Below are 16294 nucleotides of genomic sequence, written 5' to 3' on the forward strand. Positions count from 1 at the left end.
TACATGCACGGTCACGCAGCACAGGCCTGTCTTTAATGATTCTCTATAGTAAGAAGCAAAGCAGGCCACAGAACCGTCTAACCCTTTGACCTGCCTAGTGGTCAACTCCATCTCCAAGAGGTGACACGAACTAAAAAAGACTCATTAGGAACCGTTAAGTGGCTTTTTGGTTTCGGTGTCACTCTCTGAAGGAGCTCTGGAGGTATATAAGTCCTTTCAGACGCACAAAGGACAGAAGAAGAAACAGGAGCGCCTAAAACGAAACACTTGAACTCTTCTCTTCATCAAGTGCCAACAAGTGAGATGTGGATATCTGTTCAACTTTGAAGTTAAGCTTTGATTGTGTGCTGTATTCTGTTTTACATCTTTCTTCCACTCTCTCTGCAGAAATGACGGGAGCCGCTGTGTCTGTGTGCCTACTTTTCCTTCTGTCTGTTTGTTCAGCATGTTACATCTCCAACTGTCCTATCGGAGGAAAGAGATCCATCATGGACGCACCACAGCGCAGGGTGAGCTGCTTGTATCACCATTTTAACAACTCTGTGAAAGGGTTAGAGTTAGGTTTGCCTGTTTGATTTTTCTACAAGCTTCATCCTTTAAATTTTCATTGGATAAGAACTAATTGGCACAAACAAAATTGTTGACAGTTATCCCTTTTTCAGAACAGCTAGATAGGCAATAGGTGTTGAATGGTATCTGAAAAAAAAAAAACTAAAACTACATTCATGAAAAGTTGATGGCTACATTTCAAAACTTCCCTCCCTTGGAAATTGTTTTTTTGATCTCACTATTGCAGAAAAGGGAGTTTTGTGTGTTGTGAAACTCATCCTCAAGCAGAATAAAGGGATGTAAGTCAGTTTGGAAAGTTGAAGAAGCACAGGCAAAAACTCTGTACAGACATTACAATGAAAACAACAGTGATTATGACCAACCATTTCCTCCTCTAGTGCATGGCGTGTGGCCCTGGAGACAGGGGCCGCTGCTTCGGCCCCAGTATCTGCTGCGGGGAGGGCCTCGGCTGCTTGCTGGGCTCCCCAGAAACAGCTCACTGTGTGGAGGAGAACTACCTGCTCACCCCCTGCCAGGCGGGAGGGAGACCCTGTGGATCTGAGGGCGGACGCTGCGCTGCCTCAGGAGTCTGCTGTGACGCAGGTCAGATATTAAACAGTGGTGGAAGAAATGTTCAGATCTTTTACGTTGAGACAAAAGTAGCAATACCGCTTTGTAAAAATACACCCTTTGAATTTAAGACCTACCATCAAAACTTTAATTAAAGCTACAGTGAGGAGCTTTTAGCCTTTGATGAAGAACAGTAAAATGTATATTGACGTCTCAATATGACCTGTAAGCAAGCAAGACAATTAGCAACAAGGTTAATAATGTCTTCATAGTCATTCCAATGCATGTAACTGCTGCTTCCAGATATGTGTCAGACAAATTTAGTTTGTTTACACTTTCCATCGCAAAGATTCACAGTGAGTGATTAATTTAACTGTTAGAAGACAGCATGATCATTTCTACTGACAACAGAACTTACACATGTACAGCAAGAAGATAAAGGGTCACACTTTGTCCACAGGGGGGCGCCAAAATCAACAAAACCAAAAGTCAGGTAGAAACTTTCCTTCACTATGGGACAGTTTTTATGTGATTTACTTGTATTATATATTATTTTACAATATCTACTTACTATCTATGACAAGCTTTGATTTTGTAAAACAGTGCAAATTACTGTGTTTGTGGCATGAGAATATTGGTTTCCAATAACATTGGAAAAAACTAACATTGTTTAATAACTTCAACAAAAATCATCACAATCAATGAATGATCCAAAAATCAATATCTTCAACAAAGCAAACACTACCTCCTGTGTTAAGACTTGTGTAAATCAGTGTAGTGATACAACAGAAAACTCAAAGTACTTGGTCTTTTTCGATTCTCTGATTTTCTCTGAAGTCGATAAAAGTGTATCGTTTACTCTTTCTTTATTCCCCTTGAAGCTGTATTTAATACTTTTTAAAATGTGAGATCAAAACCTGTCAAATATTTCACTCTCCATGAATAATGGCAGAGGAAAATGTAAAAAAGGCTGTGACAGTGTTGTGAAGTTAATCACTTTGTCTTACCTAAACCCTTAGCAGTGGTTTCAGGCATTTCTATAGTCACTATAATAATTCTTCTCTCTGATTGTTTGTTTTTAGGTAATAAAGAGAATTACATATGAATGAATGTGTGTTTCGTAACCAGCTATAAACTCCTCACAGCAGCTTTAAGCAGTTTTTATGAAGTTCCACCACAGTCACTGTGACCTTTGTTTGGATCATTCACCCTCCTGCTTATGTTCCTGGGACACTAAACCTGATAACAACATATTATAAAGTGTTTGGTTGCAATAACAGCAATCCTGGAATTATCTTTAACTACTTCCGTATTTCCTTTTCTCTCTCTCCGCCACAGAAAGCTGCACTACTGACCAGTCCTGCCTCGTGGACGAGGAAGGAGAAGAGCAAACCAGCCAATACGAAGGCAGCGACCCCGGTGACATCATCCTCAGGCTGCTGCACCTGGCCGGTCACACTTCACATCGAGTCCACCAATGAGCTGCACCTGACTCCACGGCCTCATGGGAAAACAAGGAATGGGACATGTAGTTGTAATGTAGTTACAGTAAAGTTCTTCTGTAGAGTTCCTTTCTTGATATATTTTTATGTATAAAAATAGGGATGAGTCCTGACAGCAGTCATCCAGATATTTGCATGTTGAAATAAAATTTTGGAAGATTAGCTGTTGTTGTTTTTTATTTCAAGAGCACAACATCAGAAAACTTCAAACCCTTTCACTACACAGGAAGGACAAGTCAGCATAAAGCTTGTCAGGCTGCAGCGTTACTCGACCTGTTTTTTACTATCACAGATGAAGAAAGCACGCCGACCGCTTTATCTCTAAGTGTGTGTCAGTGCGTGCGTGTGTGTGTGTGTGTGTGTATATAACTCTCATTGACACAATGTAACTGTTGCAACACTTTTAGCACTTATCTTGTAAGGTAGTCACCTTTGAACCATTTTGCACTAACCTCATTGTTCAGATTTGGTTAAAAAAAAAGAAGTCAGAGTTCACATTTGAATGTCTGAAACACTGATGACAAATTATTGAAGATGTGCTCGCTTGATTGAATGATTTTGTCTTCACTTTTGTTCGCTCTGTAGAGGCTCAGGAAGTTTACCTTGAAGAGTCACTCCACCTGTGTAAAGCACCAGTAGAGTAGAGTTCACACTGTGGAGCAGACAGTGAACTCCAGCAGGGTCTTCTATGGATTCTAAAAAAACAAAATGTACATTAATGTCCGTGCTCAACCTTAAGAAATTTACACCAAAATTGGGATTTGTAACACAGGAGCACTGTGAAAAATATCATGGAAAATGTGGTGGAACATCTCATTCTAAACTTTTTCTGGTCCAAATGTGTGCTTTCCCCCCGGAAATGTTAAATCTGGTTTGAAGGGATACTTCACCCATTGAAACATGAATCTGTATTGACATTGGGTCATATATGTTGTAGAATGGTTGGTGCCTTCTTGGCCGTGAAAAGGCAGAAAGTGTCTTTTTGGCTCATGTTGAGGAAAGACACCAAATCCCAGAATGCACAGCGCCACAGGCCACTCCCACTAAGGTCCTCTAGTTCAGAATCAGAATCACTTTATTAATCCCAGAGGGAAATTTGATCGATACAGTGTCTCCAAAATATACAATATAGCAGTAGAAATATAGTAATAAAAACATTTACAGACATATTTACTTCAACACGTGAGGCCGTTTCCTCAACTGATTCAGAGATTTCTTCCAGAATTGATCTTGGAAATTCCTGGCAGAAAACAGACTCTATGTCTGTGTCCATAGGCAAACAGTGAGAGCACCGACACTACCAGTCCGCCCCAGCTCGAGCCGGCCCCGGCGCAAAAATCGCCATTTTGCGTCACTGGAAGCTCCTTTTCAGACTCAGAAATACAAAGATTTCCCGTCTCAGGGGAAAATGAGGGCGGGATGCACGTCCATTCAAAAATACTGCCAGGTTTCTAATGATACAAAGCTTAATGCAAATGGGTGAAGTATCCCTTTAAGACAATGTATGGAGAAATGCATGCTCTCAAGTGACTTGATTGGTTGCAGGCATATTAAAAAGGACAAAAAAAAGGACAAGTGAAAGCCTGCACAAGGAAAGTAGTGAGGGAGTTTGCTAAACGACAGACAAAATGGTTCGAGACAGTGAGAAAAATGGAGGAAAAGAGAACTGAAAGTGGAAAAAACAGAAGAAAGGGGGAAGAATGAGCAGAGAGAACGCAGCAAACAGAAACCAGACTGCAAACTTTTGTCCAATCAGCTGCTTTTTTTTGGTGTGTGATTAAGCAGTGTCATCATATGTCTGTCTTTCTTCAAACAAAAAAGACTACAGAGATCATTGGAAGCATTCTTGGGTATGGACAGCAAGTGACAGATACAGTCACGGGAGGGTTATAGTCTCGGCATCCTGACCCTCTATCTTTATGTTTTTTATCTTTACTGCTGGATCGTCTGTGTGCTGGGCTGGATAAAGAGGGCGGGATCTGCCTCAAATTGGAGACACCTTGAGTTAATGATTGCAGTGCTGGAGTAAGAGAGTATAAAACTATCTGAAAGTTGCTCCTTGCGTTTCCTTCACTGTTTATCACCATGTCTTTCTCTGGAAAATACCAGCTGGAGTCACAGGAGAACTTTGAGCCTTTTATGAAGGCCATCGGTGAGATTACTGCCTTCTTTACTTCACCTCTTTTCTGCTATGAATTTTTTTTTTAAAAGTCCCTGGTGAGATTAAGTGCTTGACGCATTTCCTTTTTTATTGATAGAGTTGGAATATGAGATGTTCTCCTGTTCTGTTTTTTTTTTTTTTTTTTTTTGCAGTGCTAATTTTCAACTCCTAAAGCCTTTGAATGAAAGTAACACAAACTATTTGGGATGAACTCACAACCTGTTGCTTGTTCTTGTTCTCAGGTCTCCCTGATGAGCTCATCCAGAAAGGCAAAAACATAAAAAGCATCTCTGAGATTGAGGAGACTGGTGACAACTTCAAAGTGACGGTCACAATTGGCACAAAGGTCCTCACCAACTCCTTCACCATCGGAAAGGAGGCTGATATTGAGACCATCACTGGGGAGAAGGTCAAGGTGGGTAATGAGGTTAAATTTAAGGGCTCTATATCACTCATTTAAAATTGGCTTAACTCCACATCACAACCCACTGCACACCTGTCCAAGACTTGCACTTGTATTCATTTTTTGTTTTTGTTATGCTTCATCTTAAGGCGGTTGTAATGCGTGAAGGCAAAAGTCTGAAGGTCTCCCTAAAGGGAATTGAGTCCGTCACAGAACTGGTGGATGAGAACACAATTCTCAATGTGAGTACATTTAGAAAAACACAGATCAGCAATAAAATTCTTTCTTTTTTTTTTTTTTTTTTTTGCTTGCATTGACATGCTTGGATTATTCTTGAGTTTCTAATTTGAATTTCCTTTCCTTCCAGACTATGACTCTTGGCAGTATTGTATACAAGCGGATGCTCAAACGCATGTAAATGTCTGCACTATAATAAATTGTTAAAAAATTCATCATTGTCTCAGTTTCTTTGGACAAAACTTGCATGTTCATACTAGAAAATTGTAGATGACTAGTACCCATTGGAACAGACTCTCACGTGTGTAGCTGGACTTACTGTGGTCTAAGTGCGATCTAACGAACAAAAGGCTCTATCCCTTTCCAAGCCCGGCGCAGTCTAGGCCTGTGAAGGCTGTTTCGTCATGAGCCGGGGATCCGGCCAAAGATTTCTGCCTATTTTAATAAGGCAGTTTTTTTCTTGCCACTGCAACTTTTGCTGCTTTGCTAAAGTGCTCATGATGGATAGGCCGGGTCTTTGTAATATAGCAATAAGTAAGGTCTTTTTACCTGCTTTCTTGTAATGTGTCTCGAGATAACAATTGTTGAGTTGATGCTATACAAATAAAAATTGATTGCGTAATGAACTAAAGGTTGTCTTTGTCCTGACTGCAGGGACTCACACCCAACCAGGGTAAAAAGAAAGGAGAGGTGATTTGACAAAGTCCCAGTTGGTTATGGAACTTAACTTCGTTCAAATTAAAGTTATATCAACCTGGGTTGAAGGTGTACAAAGTTAGAGTTTATTTCTCACTGCTTCGAGACAACGCCCTCATCATCTCTCAACACTCTTAATTTGAGGAGAATGTAAAGAGGAAGCTTGAAAGGTTCAAGTCGGCTGAATTTGAAATGGCAGGTTCTCCAGCGCTGACTCTGTATCCTGGAATGAATAGGGGGGTAGGAACACCCATCGAGCAGCAGGGGGAGTTTTACTTGTAACGTGCTTGTCACACAGAGAAGCAGAATAACCCCGTTATGCCAAATGGAGAGTTGAAATTAAAATGATTTAAATCTAAACTTTCTCAGCAAAACTTAAAAGAAAATTTTAGTCACATCTGTAAATGGAAAAAGTTCTGAAAGCAGCTTTGGTGTGCAAACCGTTGCCTCTCCCAATATAGTTGGAAAGCATTCCTGTCGCTATGAACTTCTCTTGTACACCAATATTTAATAAACTGCAGTTTTGCAGGGACCATGTACAAATTATACATCTCAATTAATGAGGAGATGCATTGCACCAGATTTGGCTGATCAGCTAGATTCCTTCATCAAACTGCAGGGAGTATGATTTTAATTATTGATGTAATGAGCAATTGGTCCAGAAGTGCTTGCATTAAACATGTAAAGGTGACTGGATTTGGAGTAATGAGGGGAAAAAAACAAGTTTGATGTGAAATGTTTTTAATGAAAAGTGAAACTACAAAAGTAACTGTTACAGAAAATTATGATGTAATTAACCGTGTAGATCCACACAACACTCAGAAATCTATAAGCCGTAAACAATAGAAGGGTTTGCTCGACGTTTCCTTGACTGCAGTCCTGTGATTATTTCTTCCGGTGGAACATGTTCTTAATTCCTTCCTCCACAGACTTGGGTTCGTGCATCATGGCCATCGGTTTGTTCTTCAGAGCGGCCTCTCTCATACTGTGGTAAACATACTCGTTCTCTTTGAACATCTTTAGTTCCATCTCAGTCTGCATACGCATAGACTGTTGGGGGGGGAAAACCACAGGAAACATTAGCAGTGTTCTCGCAGAAGGTCATAGAGCAACAGGCCTGGGACTATGACTGTTTTGTGTATAATTTGAAGTCATTGCTTTCGAGAGTGTGTATAAAAACAAAATGGTAATCTACCAATAATGGGTTTAGAAATGTGAAAAAAACTAAATATTTTTATGTTGCCCCTTTGTCAGCTTAAAGTTTTAAAAAATGTATATTCTAACAAAGATGGCCGAGTAGAAGTTTTAAATCTGCAATAACTAATTATCGGAGAGAGGACAACATTAGAGGATCGCAACGGGTACTTAGAGATGGTTACAGAGGTGAGCTGGACGTTTCCCCCAGTATGGTTTTGTGAATAAAAATACATCAGTGCTGTTGTCTGAGTTTTTCACTGTGTTCAACCCATAAGAAAATAAAGAATGCAATGGGGAGAAACATTTATCAACACCTGGAAAAAAAGTCACTAGTCACTAAATATATGTACAACAACTGTGTTTTTCTGCTTTTGGCGGCCTGCTTTTATGTTCTTGGCAGGTCAAGGTTAATTTGTTTTTAAAGCCCCTCTGCTGAAAACCGCAGCCTGTTTGTCGCAATAATGGCTAAGTGAGAGATATGTGAGCAAACAGAAGCAGAAAAAAATGCAGGTCAGACAGTAAAACAAGTCAGAGATTACAGCAAAGCTCATAAAAGCAACGAGAGATACTTCTTTTTGTATCACTACATGACACCTCGCTCTGTCAAATAGTTATACGGTATGGTACATTGGTAGTCATTTATATAAGATTTGACATTAGGGTAATTAAACATTGGGGTCATCAGGATCATTTTGATTGCATCCAAAATCAAACAAAGCCATCTGACCACTATCTGTTACATATAACTTAAAATGGCCCCCAAAAAGTTATTTAGCAAATACTCTGAAAGCGTAGCCACCTCCAGTTGCAGAGTTTTGTGAACGGTTTGAGAATACGAGGTGTTTACCTCCAGGTCCTTGGTGATGGGATGCGTTGGACCGTGGGTGACCATGAGAATGGCGTAGGCCTTGCAGATCATCGCGTGGCCGACCTCGATCTCCCCGCCCTGCCAGTGAGTCACTCCTGCTCGCATTGCAGCCATGCCCAGGGCAGCGTTGTTTGGGTGGTACAATTTTCTGTAATGGGCGGAAAGTTGTTTTTTTTCTTTAGAATTATTTGCTCTGAACAGGACATGATGTTTGAGATGTTGGAAGAGGAAGTTCAGTACTCACATGTATCCGTCCACCATTTTACGGGAGTAATCCGCCGCGTCAGTAAAGTACTGAAGGTACGCTTGCACTTCACTTAAGGTGCTCCAAATCCTCAGCAGGTAGATGTGAGTGTCAGCCAAAACAGACTCTGTTTTGTCCACGCATTCCTTGCAATATTTTACCACCTGAAGACAAACAAACAAGAACATAAAGACAAGGTAAGAAAAATGAAAACAACTCCTGGAGTCTCTTTAAAAATGATGTTATAGGGAATTTGATACAATACCTCATGGTAGTTACCATTTAACCGAGACTTTTCCACTTTTTCCATCATTTCAAAGCAGTAGTCAGTCGCCTCCTTCACCTGTTCCTCTGAGGGCTGAAAAAAAAGAGAGATAAAGAGAGAGTGATTACATTAATGTCAACAAATCCTTTCACTGTTTGAATATGAACACACTGGCAATAAAATATATCATATAACATGTTCTATAAAATGTATTTCAGAGGAGATATTTCATCATAGTTTTGCATTTAATAGGTCCATAAAGGTGGGTGCTTGCTTTTTTTTTCTTTTTTTTTTGTGAAAGGGCCAGAGTGTGGGATTTGGTGGCCTCTAGTGGCGAGCCTGGAGATTACAGCGAAATGATTTACTCACATTATGTTACTTATTTCAGGAGATTATAAAATAACCAAAAGCACATTATGAATTCTATATTTATTTTCTGCCATTAGTTTCAAATGATTATTAAATATTTATTCTTGAATAAGACGTACAAGCCTGCAGAAGAGCTCCTGACGACACATGAAGGTTTTTTATTGTGTTCATAACAAAACAATTTAGTTGATTTTACAAACTTAAAAAAATATTAACTAACTAAGGGATTAACTAACTGGACATCTTTATTGCTAATAGTCCCTGACCTTTGTTATTTATAACCTCTGACATACACACACATACGATCGACTCTATCACATGAGGTAGACCAGTAACCTTTGCCTTATAATAAGTCTGGTGTCTTGTGTTTCAAAGAACAAGATAACGTCAAAGTGTATCATTCAAGGACAGGGTCCTACTCTGGTTTACACCACAGAGTGTTGGAGAGGGAAGATTATGTGGCTTAGTGTAGAAGAAGATAAAATAGATGTGATTATAGATTCTGGTTTATATAAAAAAAAGATACCAGCTTTGAAGTACTTTGCTGTCAACAAAGGTTTTTTTTTTCATTATTACTATTTTTTTCTAGTGTATAGGTGAATGGTGGAACATATACACAGTTATGAAGCTGAATTAATCGGAAGTTAACATTTGCTTAAAATAGTCCCTCTCTCTCTGCTTCTCATGTTTCCTATCACTCCTCATCACACACGTTGCCAGGAGTTAGAGTAGTGACAGAGTTGGTCTTTGTTGCCTCTGTGCAGAATGAAACGGTTCTCTTCATGGAAGGCGAGCTTAAATTGAACACAGACAAACATGCACAAACCTTGACTCCATCCACTTCTCTCCCTCCCATCTTCAGGTCATCTTTGGTTCGGTTCTTGCAGTGCTCACACGTGCAGTCAAAGAAATATTGGGTTTTCAGCAGCCTTCGCCTGTCCTCTGACAAATTCAAGTAGTCCACGTATGAGACTGTCAGCTCCTCTCCCTCTGAGATTTTGCCGAGAGAACGCAGCTCGATCCTGAGGAGGAGAAAAACAGTCAAACTCAGGCATGGGGATACAGTTTCTGATTAATGATGAAACCCAGTTCCTCCGTCAATTCAGTCAATCCAGGTAAAGGATTGAAAGAGTGAATAGTAATAAACATCTGAGAGTCCATTTCACAGCTAACTGCTTTGGTGAATGTACAACTCCTAAATGTAGTATAATGTTATGCACATACACGTTTTCATACAAGGCTGGACACTTTTTAGAAGATTTCATTCTTTCTTTGTTAATTTTGCCATCGGAATAATTACATTTTATTATAACATTTTTGCAAAAAAAATTGCAAAACTAAGATTTTCTCCATAATTAACAAATTTGTGTGAATATTCAAGTTTAATTATAGGGAATGGTATTCAATTATTAATATTTAATATTCAATTATTCTAATAATCATGAATATTAATTTAAAGAAAAGTGAATACCAAAATGGAAATTATATGCATTTTTATTTTTATTTTTAAGCATGGTGTTTTGTGGTGTTAGAGGTGGACTTTAATCACATCAGTCTGTGTTTGCACGATGGCCAGACACACTGCGATAACACACAAAGTGACAAACTCAGCAGCACACACACGAGTAAGACTTTGTGTGGACATGACAAACAGTTAGAGAAGGATGTGAAGTTGATCAGTAGGTGGAGAAAATAGGCAGTGAGACACCCTTATACTAGCCTTTAGTGACTCTAAAGCGCTGAGTCAAGGTTAGAGCAAAGATGTGCATGTGTTGATGTGAAAACCGAGTCACATCAAGCCGACAGTGAAAACTACACAGCACTACTTACACAGGCTTTGTTTTTTTTTTTTTTAAATAGATGGATTTTGATGGAGGATGGTGGTTATATATAAGATGCGATGTACATGTTTTAATTTGTGCTTTAATAAAGAACGGTCAAAAAGGCTCAGGTTGAGGTGACGCACCTCCGTTGAGAATGAAACATAGTATTCACAGCCGATTGACTGAAAGACAAACAGGAAGCAGTTTTACACCAAATGCAACCTGACGGACAACAATTCACACAATACACAACAGAACCTAAACTCACACATACACACACACAGACTCTGAAAACACTTTTTAAGTTTTATACATGAAGTTAAAGTTTGGTTTCCTTTGACATTAACATTTTAAAGGACAAATATCATGAAGAGTCATTTCTTAAAAACCCAAGAGGCACTTTAAATCATTTTACTTACTTGCCGTGGTTGAGGATCACAGTGCAGTTCGGCCAGCAGTCATGATTCACGAGACACAAATTTGGGAAAAGACCGACACCGACTGCTTGAAGCCCTCTCTGGTCGCTCACAGTGAAACCGTTACAGTTCACCTGGAAGAAAGAGGGGAAAATATTCACGTGAACACAATGAATATGGTCTCAGGAGGCAGGACGTGATGTAAAAGGATGATGTGGAAATAGCAGACAAAAGCTACAGAGTCTGAAGTGTCACAGTGTAAACACAAACGAGTATGTACTTTGCCATGCTGCTCACCCTGACTTCAAACAGAAATTATTCTAAGGGACTGGAAGTCAAAACTCTGGATACAGTCAGGGTGAAAAAATGTGCCGCACACACATGCAGCTCAAAAAGAAGAGGACATTTTTAGTTAGTGTATGCATGAAAACACCAATACAATATTAAATTTTAATTTTCCTTTTAATAAATAAAACAATAAATTGTGTCTGATCCTGTACACTCTCCTTTGTATTAAGTATTTTTTTTACTTGTCTGGTCTGAATCAAACAATTATCTTGCATGTATCTAGCCAATCACAGCGACTGTACAAACTAGCACCATCAGGCTTCTACATGACTTGTGTCTGTAGGTATCACTCTGTCTCTCTCTCTCTCTCCTGCCACAATGCAGCACACACCTGTTTTTGAACTTTTCTGGGATGTACAGTATATTGAATAGATGTCAGTATTTTATTTCCAGGTCAGACACAACCAACTGAGTGGAACAGACAGTTTGCAGTGACAAATGTTGGCACGCATGTTTATTGTGTCGTTTGGTGGGAGGGGCTTTATTGAGGGATAATGAGATAGCAGAGGGAAGATTTTGTGAAAGTGATGGACACGTTTGAAAGCTCTTTGTAAGTATTTTTGTTTTTTTGCTGCATTGTCTCCTCTCATTTCTTTCAGGGGTCAAATGACAAAAATAAGGCATCATAAAAGTAGCTGTGCCTTTATGAAACTAGTTTATAGTTCCTGCTGTTGTACACAAAGGCACAATATTAAAAAGAGGATAAGAAAAGAAACTCTGCTGTAGCAATATTGTTCTGTTTTCGACATTTATCCTGTTTTTGTTTTTCGTACTGTGGAATCTTAATATTAGTTATGCCTCTCCAATCTGCTCTTATAGCCTTTTGGTTAAACTGTTAAAAACAGGAAATCTGTGACAAGAGGGAGGTAATAGATATTACTTCGCCATTAATGTCATAATGTGGAAAAGGATAGGGAACCGCAGGAGCACTGTGGCCTCTTTCTTGCCTTGCTTTGAATGGCACAGCCAGTAGTGTTTACCACTGTTTTTCACTCTTTGTCAGCTTTTGCTGGTGGTAAAAAGAAAAATCTTTGATTTTGACAGGTTTACGGGAGGCTAGTTTGTCTGAGTTGGAGGAGAGGGACAATATCTTTCATAAAGCCCCTGATTATACATTTTAAGAGCTATGATAGCAACATAAAAAAAGCCATTTAATGGCTAAAACACATTAAACACACCACTCCAAAAAGATGTGAGATGTTGTCGATTGTGTGCTGCTTGCTTGTGCGGGGCCAGTAGTCCAGGAAGTTGTGGATATCCACTTTGAAATCCTTCAACTCATCCTCCTGCATGTCAGCAATGTGGTCCTCCAGTTCATCTATTGTGGTCAGCTGCATGTCAGACACCACATCCCCGTCCTTATCCAGGCGCCACAAGATGCGGGCCACCAAACTGACCGCAAAAAAAAAAAAAAAAAAAAAAAAGGTTAAAGAAATCATGACCCTGGGATAACATGAAGTCAGACACATGTTCTCTCAGGACTAATTCAGAGGACTTGTTAACAGTGACTCACAAATTCACTTGGTATTTCTTGTTGTCAAAATCGAAATCGATGTGAACCATCCAGTTGAATTATATTTGCACAGAATCAGCATCTTCTCTTCTGATTTGGTGGGACTTGGACCGTAGAAAACATGCCACTTACCGGATGTTTTCATTTGGTACTTTTCCAAAAGCTTTGATGGAAGAACATTCAAGCTTGTGTTCGGCCCAGCCGGCACGCTGGCAGGTTCGGTCACAATAATGAGCAAACTTGCACTGTCCGCACCTCTGCAGCTTGTCCTGTGTGCGGAAACAGCTGTGGCAGATACGCTCTGCTAGACTGCAGAAGAAGAGAAGACACAGTATAGGTAAAGATGTTCTGATCTCCATATATGAATGATTAGTAATACAGACACAAAGTGACAATAAAGTCAAAGTAAGAGTGTCTCACAGATAAACAGCCGAGTGATCTGATATGGTAAGTTATCCAGCTTCTGAGTCTGACATCTTAGTTGTACCACTTTACACACAGTTTATCACTTGATCATTTCAGAACATCATAAAATAGTCAACTATTTCAACACAGGATCAAACAGTCTTCTTCAAGGAACTGGAGAAGTTCCAAGAAAACCTAGTAACTTGACTTTGTGATCAGATTATTTGGTAACTTTATAAATACTTCAGCCTAAGGTGCTTCACCAAAGAACAGACAGAAAATAAGAGAAATTGAAAGAGATTAAAACAAGAAAGAAGGTTATATACAATTATTTAAAATGATACAATTCATTTTAAAAGATAAAATGAAAGTAAATAAATGAATAAGCAAAATCAATAGAACAGAAAAAATATCAGTAATTAATAAAACATGTTAAAGAGCTGAATAAGACTGAATAAAAACCAATGTAAAAGCAATGATTGATAAAAACACTGAAAAAGGCTGTAAAAGTCCTCCAAGTTAATGGCCAGATTAAAAAGGTAGGTCTTCAGCTGACTTTTAAAAATGCCCATCAATGGTAACGTAAGTGCATGCTAACGTTAGCTGTAGTCTTATGATAGGTAATGAGTTGTCAACTGTGTTGTTTTGTTTTAAAATGTGGCCTAATGTCGATCAGGTCTCTGTATTTATTGCCTTTTAATTTTTTGATCCATCAGGCGTCCCATTCTCTATATCAGTGATACTCAACCCGAGGCTCTCGAGCCACATGTGGCTCATTTGGGACTAGTTGTGGCTCTTTTAGGTCCTACTTGGAAAAAAAAAATCCAAAGAAATTATTTAAAAAAGGGAAACATTGTCAGCAGAAACTATTCGTTGCAAGTCATGTCACTGCGTTTCCCATACAAATCTTAGGAAAGAAAGAGGTTTTTTGATTGTGGCTCTTGCAGAAATAAATTTTGGTCAATGTGGCTCTTAAGTCTAACAAGGCTGAGTATACCACTGCTCTATATGCTTTTCAAACCTGAACAGCAGCACCACGATAGAAAAGCATTAGAGTTTCAAAATGAGTGTGACATCAGGGGTGAATGTCTGCAATATGGTGACGGCCTTCCAAAAAAAGCAAAACTCAAAATGCTTTACATAGTTTTTAAGTCAAAGAAAAAAGATGAAAGTTGTTCACTGTACCTGTCAAACACAACAGCTGAGATACTGGGCTCAGAGAAGATGACATCTCCGGCCCAGAACTCCTTGGTCGTCTTCAGACCTCTCCCCTTTCCAGGTGAGTCAAATATTGCCACGTTCTCCATGGTTCAGAAGCTGCTCCGGTTCCTCAGAAGCTGGGGGAGAGTGAGATGAGAGTGTTCCTGTGGTAGAGGGAAGCTAAATGCAGAGTTATGGTAGTTGAGGAACTTGTAGACTAATCTGCGCCCTTTGTGTTCTTCAATGACAACTGCACATTCCACACCCAAAGTACTAAAATAGCACTGCACCTCTTGAACTGTACCAAGGGACACAAAGATCGGGGTGGTGGTGATTCGTTTCCTCCTGAGAAACAAAATATCATGTGCCAAAATACTTTTCAATAAAAACCTACAACCTCGTTTAAAAGTTATTCCCACTGAACTCCTGTTTGTTCTCTCTTATCGTTTGGTTTACTTAACTTTCAGGTTACACTTTTTGCTTTTTAAACTTTTATCTGGTAGAAGACCCCACCCCCCCCACACCCAACCATGAATTGGTAGGGGCCTGGTCTCTGTGGGTTATTTCTGGCCCCCAGATGCTCCCGTCTATCATGGGCCTGCGGTGACGTCGGACAGCTGCAAGACGTTTAACAGATCTCCCTGCCTCCACACTGTTCTGGTGCTTTCTCTTACCTACTCGCTCGTCCTCTTATTCTGTTAATTTACCATAAGTTATGACGTATTAACACATTGCTATCACACACACACACACACACACACACACACACACACACACACACGCACACACTTGTTGGGGGGTTCTGTAGGTATCCAACTTGGGAACTCTACAAAATCAATTCATAAAGATAAACGGCACTACATAGGTGAACCACCAAGTTATAGACCCCACCATGTGCAACAAATAATAGACACAGTTTATACAAAACTCTGAATACACATTTCTGCTTGGGGTGTGTGACACAAGTAGTAGCCTGTGTCTATAAGAACGTTTTATGAATGCCTAGTTTTGGTTGTAATCTGTGACATGCATTTTTTGTTTTTACCTCAAACATTTATTCAACAAAGTCTCATCTATTGTTTTCATGTGCAACTGCATAACAATTAAGTCCCTTTTAAAATTCTTAGCTAGCTGTAATGTAGGTCTCAAAACATTTAATGGACTATTGGTAACTCTCTTTATAAATGAACTCTGACATGTCTGGATGTGGCAGTTCTGGTCCAAAAATGTTTAAAGAAGTTTGATGTACTCTGAATTTGTGGTTGTGTCTCAATTGCCCCTCCCATCCAACAGGGGTCACAGTGGATAAAAAAGATTGAAAGGAAAAGCATCTGAGTGTGTTTGTGTGTGTGAGAGAGAAAGCAAGTCACACAAAAAACTATTGAAGGAAAAAAAGCCTTACAGATAGGAAAACAAACAGACGGCAGTGGAAAGGAATTAAAATGTAAAGTTGTCACATTGTGCCATCATAGACTGTATGTGACAAGGATGTCATCTCAGTGATGTCACCCATGGTTTCTGAAGTGGA

The 16294-nt window shown here is 39.4% G+C and overlaps 3 protein-coding genes across 4 annotated transcripts in view; 2 read left to right on the forward strand and 1 right to left on the reverse strand.

The window, feature by feature from the left end:
- Positions 1–147: 147 nt before the first annotated feature.
- Positions 148–2783, forward strand: LOC109981602 (isotocin-neurophysin IT 1). The gene is made up of 4 exons (XM_020630457.3): positions 148–298; positions 388–509; positions 948–1152; positions 2458–2783. The coding sequence occupies exons 2-4, from the start codon at positions 390–392 to the stop codon at positions 2598–2600; spliced, it is 468 nt and encodes a 155-aa protein (XP_020486113.1). The 5' UTR covers positions 148–298; positions 388–389; the 3' UTR covers positions 2601–2783.
- A 1812-nt stretch (positions 2784–4595) lies between these two features.
- LOC109981604 (fatty acid-binding protein, liver-type) overlaps positions 4596–16294 on the forward strand; it is a 53100-nt gene continuing 41401 nt past the window's right edge. The window contains exons 1-4 of the mRNA XM_020630458.2: positions 4596–4773; positions 5025–5197; positions 5335–5427; positions 5553–5614. Coding sequence (XP_020486114.1) covers positions 4707–4773; positions 5025–5197; positions 5335–5427; positions 5553–5603 — 384 coding nt within the window. The 5' untranslated portion in view covers positions 4596–4706 and the 3' untranslated portion in view covers positions 5604–5614. The remainder of the gene's footprint in view (positions 4774–5024; positions 5198–5334; positions 5428–5552; positions 5615–16294) is intronic.
- smyd1b (SET and MYND domain containing 1b) lies at positions 6843–15017 on the reverse strand. 2 transcript variants are annotated; one of them, XM_020630527.3, is made up of 10 exons: positions 14752–15017; positions 13294–13470; positions 12827–13040; positions 11304–11434; positions 11028–11066; positions 9888–10083; positions 8693–8785; positions 8428–8591; positions 8163–8331; positions 6843–7168 (listed from the first exon to the last, which is right to left on the reverse strand). In XM_020630527.3, exons 1-10 carry the CDS (start codon positions 14871–14873, stop codon positions 7004–7006), a joined length of 1470 nt encoding a protein of 489 aa, XP_020486183.1. In that variant the 5' UTR covers positions 14874–15017; the 3' UTR covers positions 6843–7003. The 2 variants fall into 2 exon arrangements, with proteins under 2 accessions (XP_020486183.1, XP_020486184.1); XM_020630528.3 differs by lacking the exon at positions 11028–11066 and having other exon boundaries at positions 14752–15015.

This window comes from Labrus bergylta, chromosome 2 (assembly GCF_963930695.1).
Source record: "Labrus bergylta chromosome 2, fLabBer1.1, whole genome shotgun sequence".
NCBI lineage: Eukaryota > Metazoa > Chordata > Actinopteri > Labriformes > Labridae > Labrus > Labrus bergylta.

What these genes read in the sequence shown, in the direction of transcription:
- LOC109981602 (XM_020630457.3), top strand. Translation starts at nt 390, where the DNA reads ATGACGGGAGCCGCTGTGTCTGTGTGCCTACTTTTCCTTCTGTCTGTT. An exon ending in TGGACGCACCACAGCGCAGG is followed by an intron (nt 510 to 947) that starts GTGAGCTGCTTG and finishes TTCCTCCTCTAG; the next exon opens with TGCATGGCGTGTGGCCCTGG. An exon ending in AGGAGTCTGCTGTGACGCAG is followed by an intron (nt 1,153 to 2,457) that starts GTCAGATATTAA and finishes TCTCCGCCACAG; the next exon opens with AAAGCTGCACTACTGACCAG.
- smyd1b (XM_020630527.3), bottom strand. Translation starts at nt 14,873, where the DNA reads ATGGAGAACGTGGCAATATTTGACTCACCTGGAAAGGGGAGAGGTCTG. An exon ending in GAGAAGTGGATGGAGTCAAG is followed by an intron (nt 8,786 to 9,887) that starts GTTTGTGCATGT and finishes CTTTTTTTTCAG; the next exon opens with CCCTCAGAGGAACAGGTGAA. An exon ending in CCATCACCAAGGACCTGGAG is followed by an intron (nt 7,169 to 8,162) that starts GTAAACACCTCG and finishes CCCCCCCAACAG; the next exon opens with TCTATGCGTATGCAGACTGA.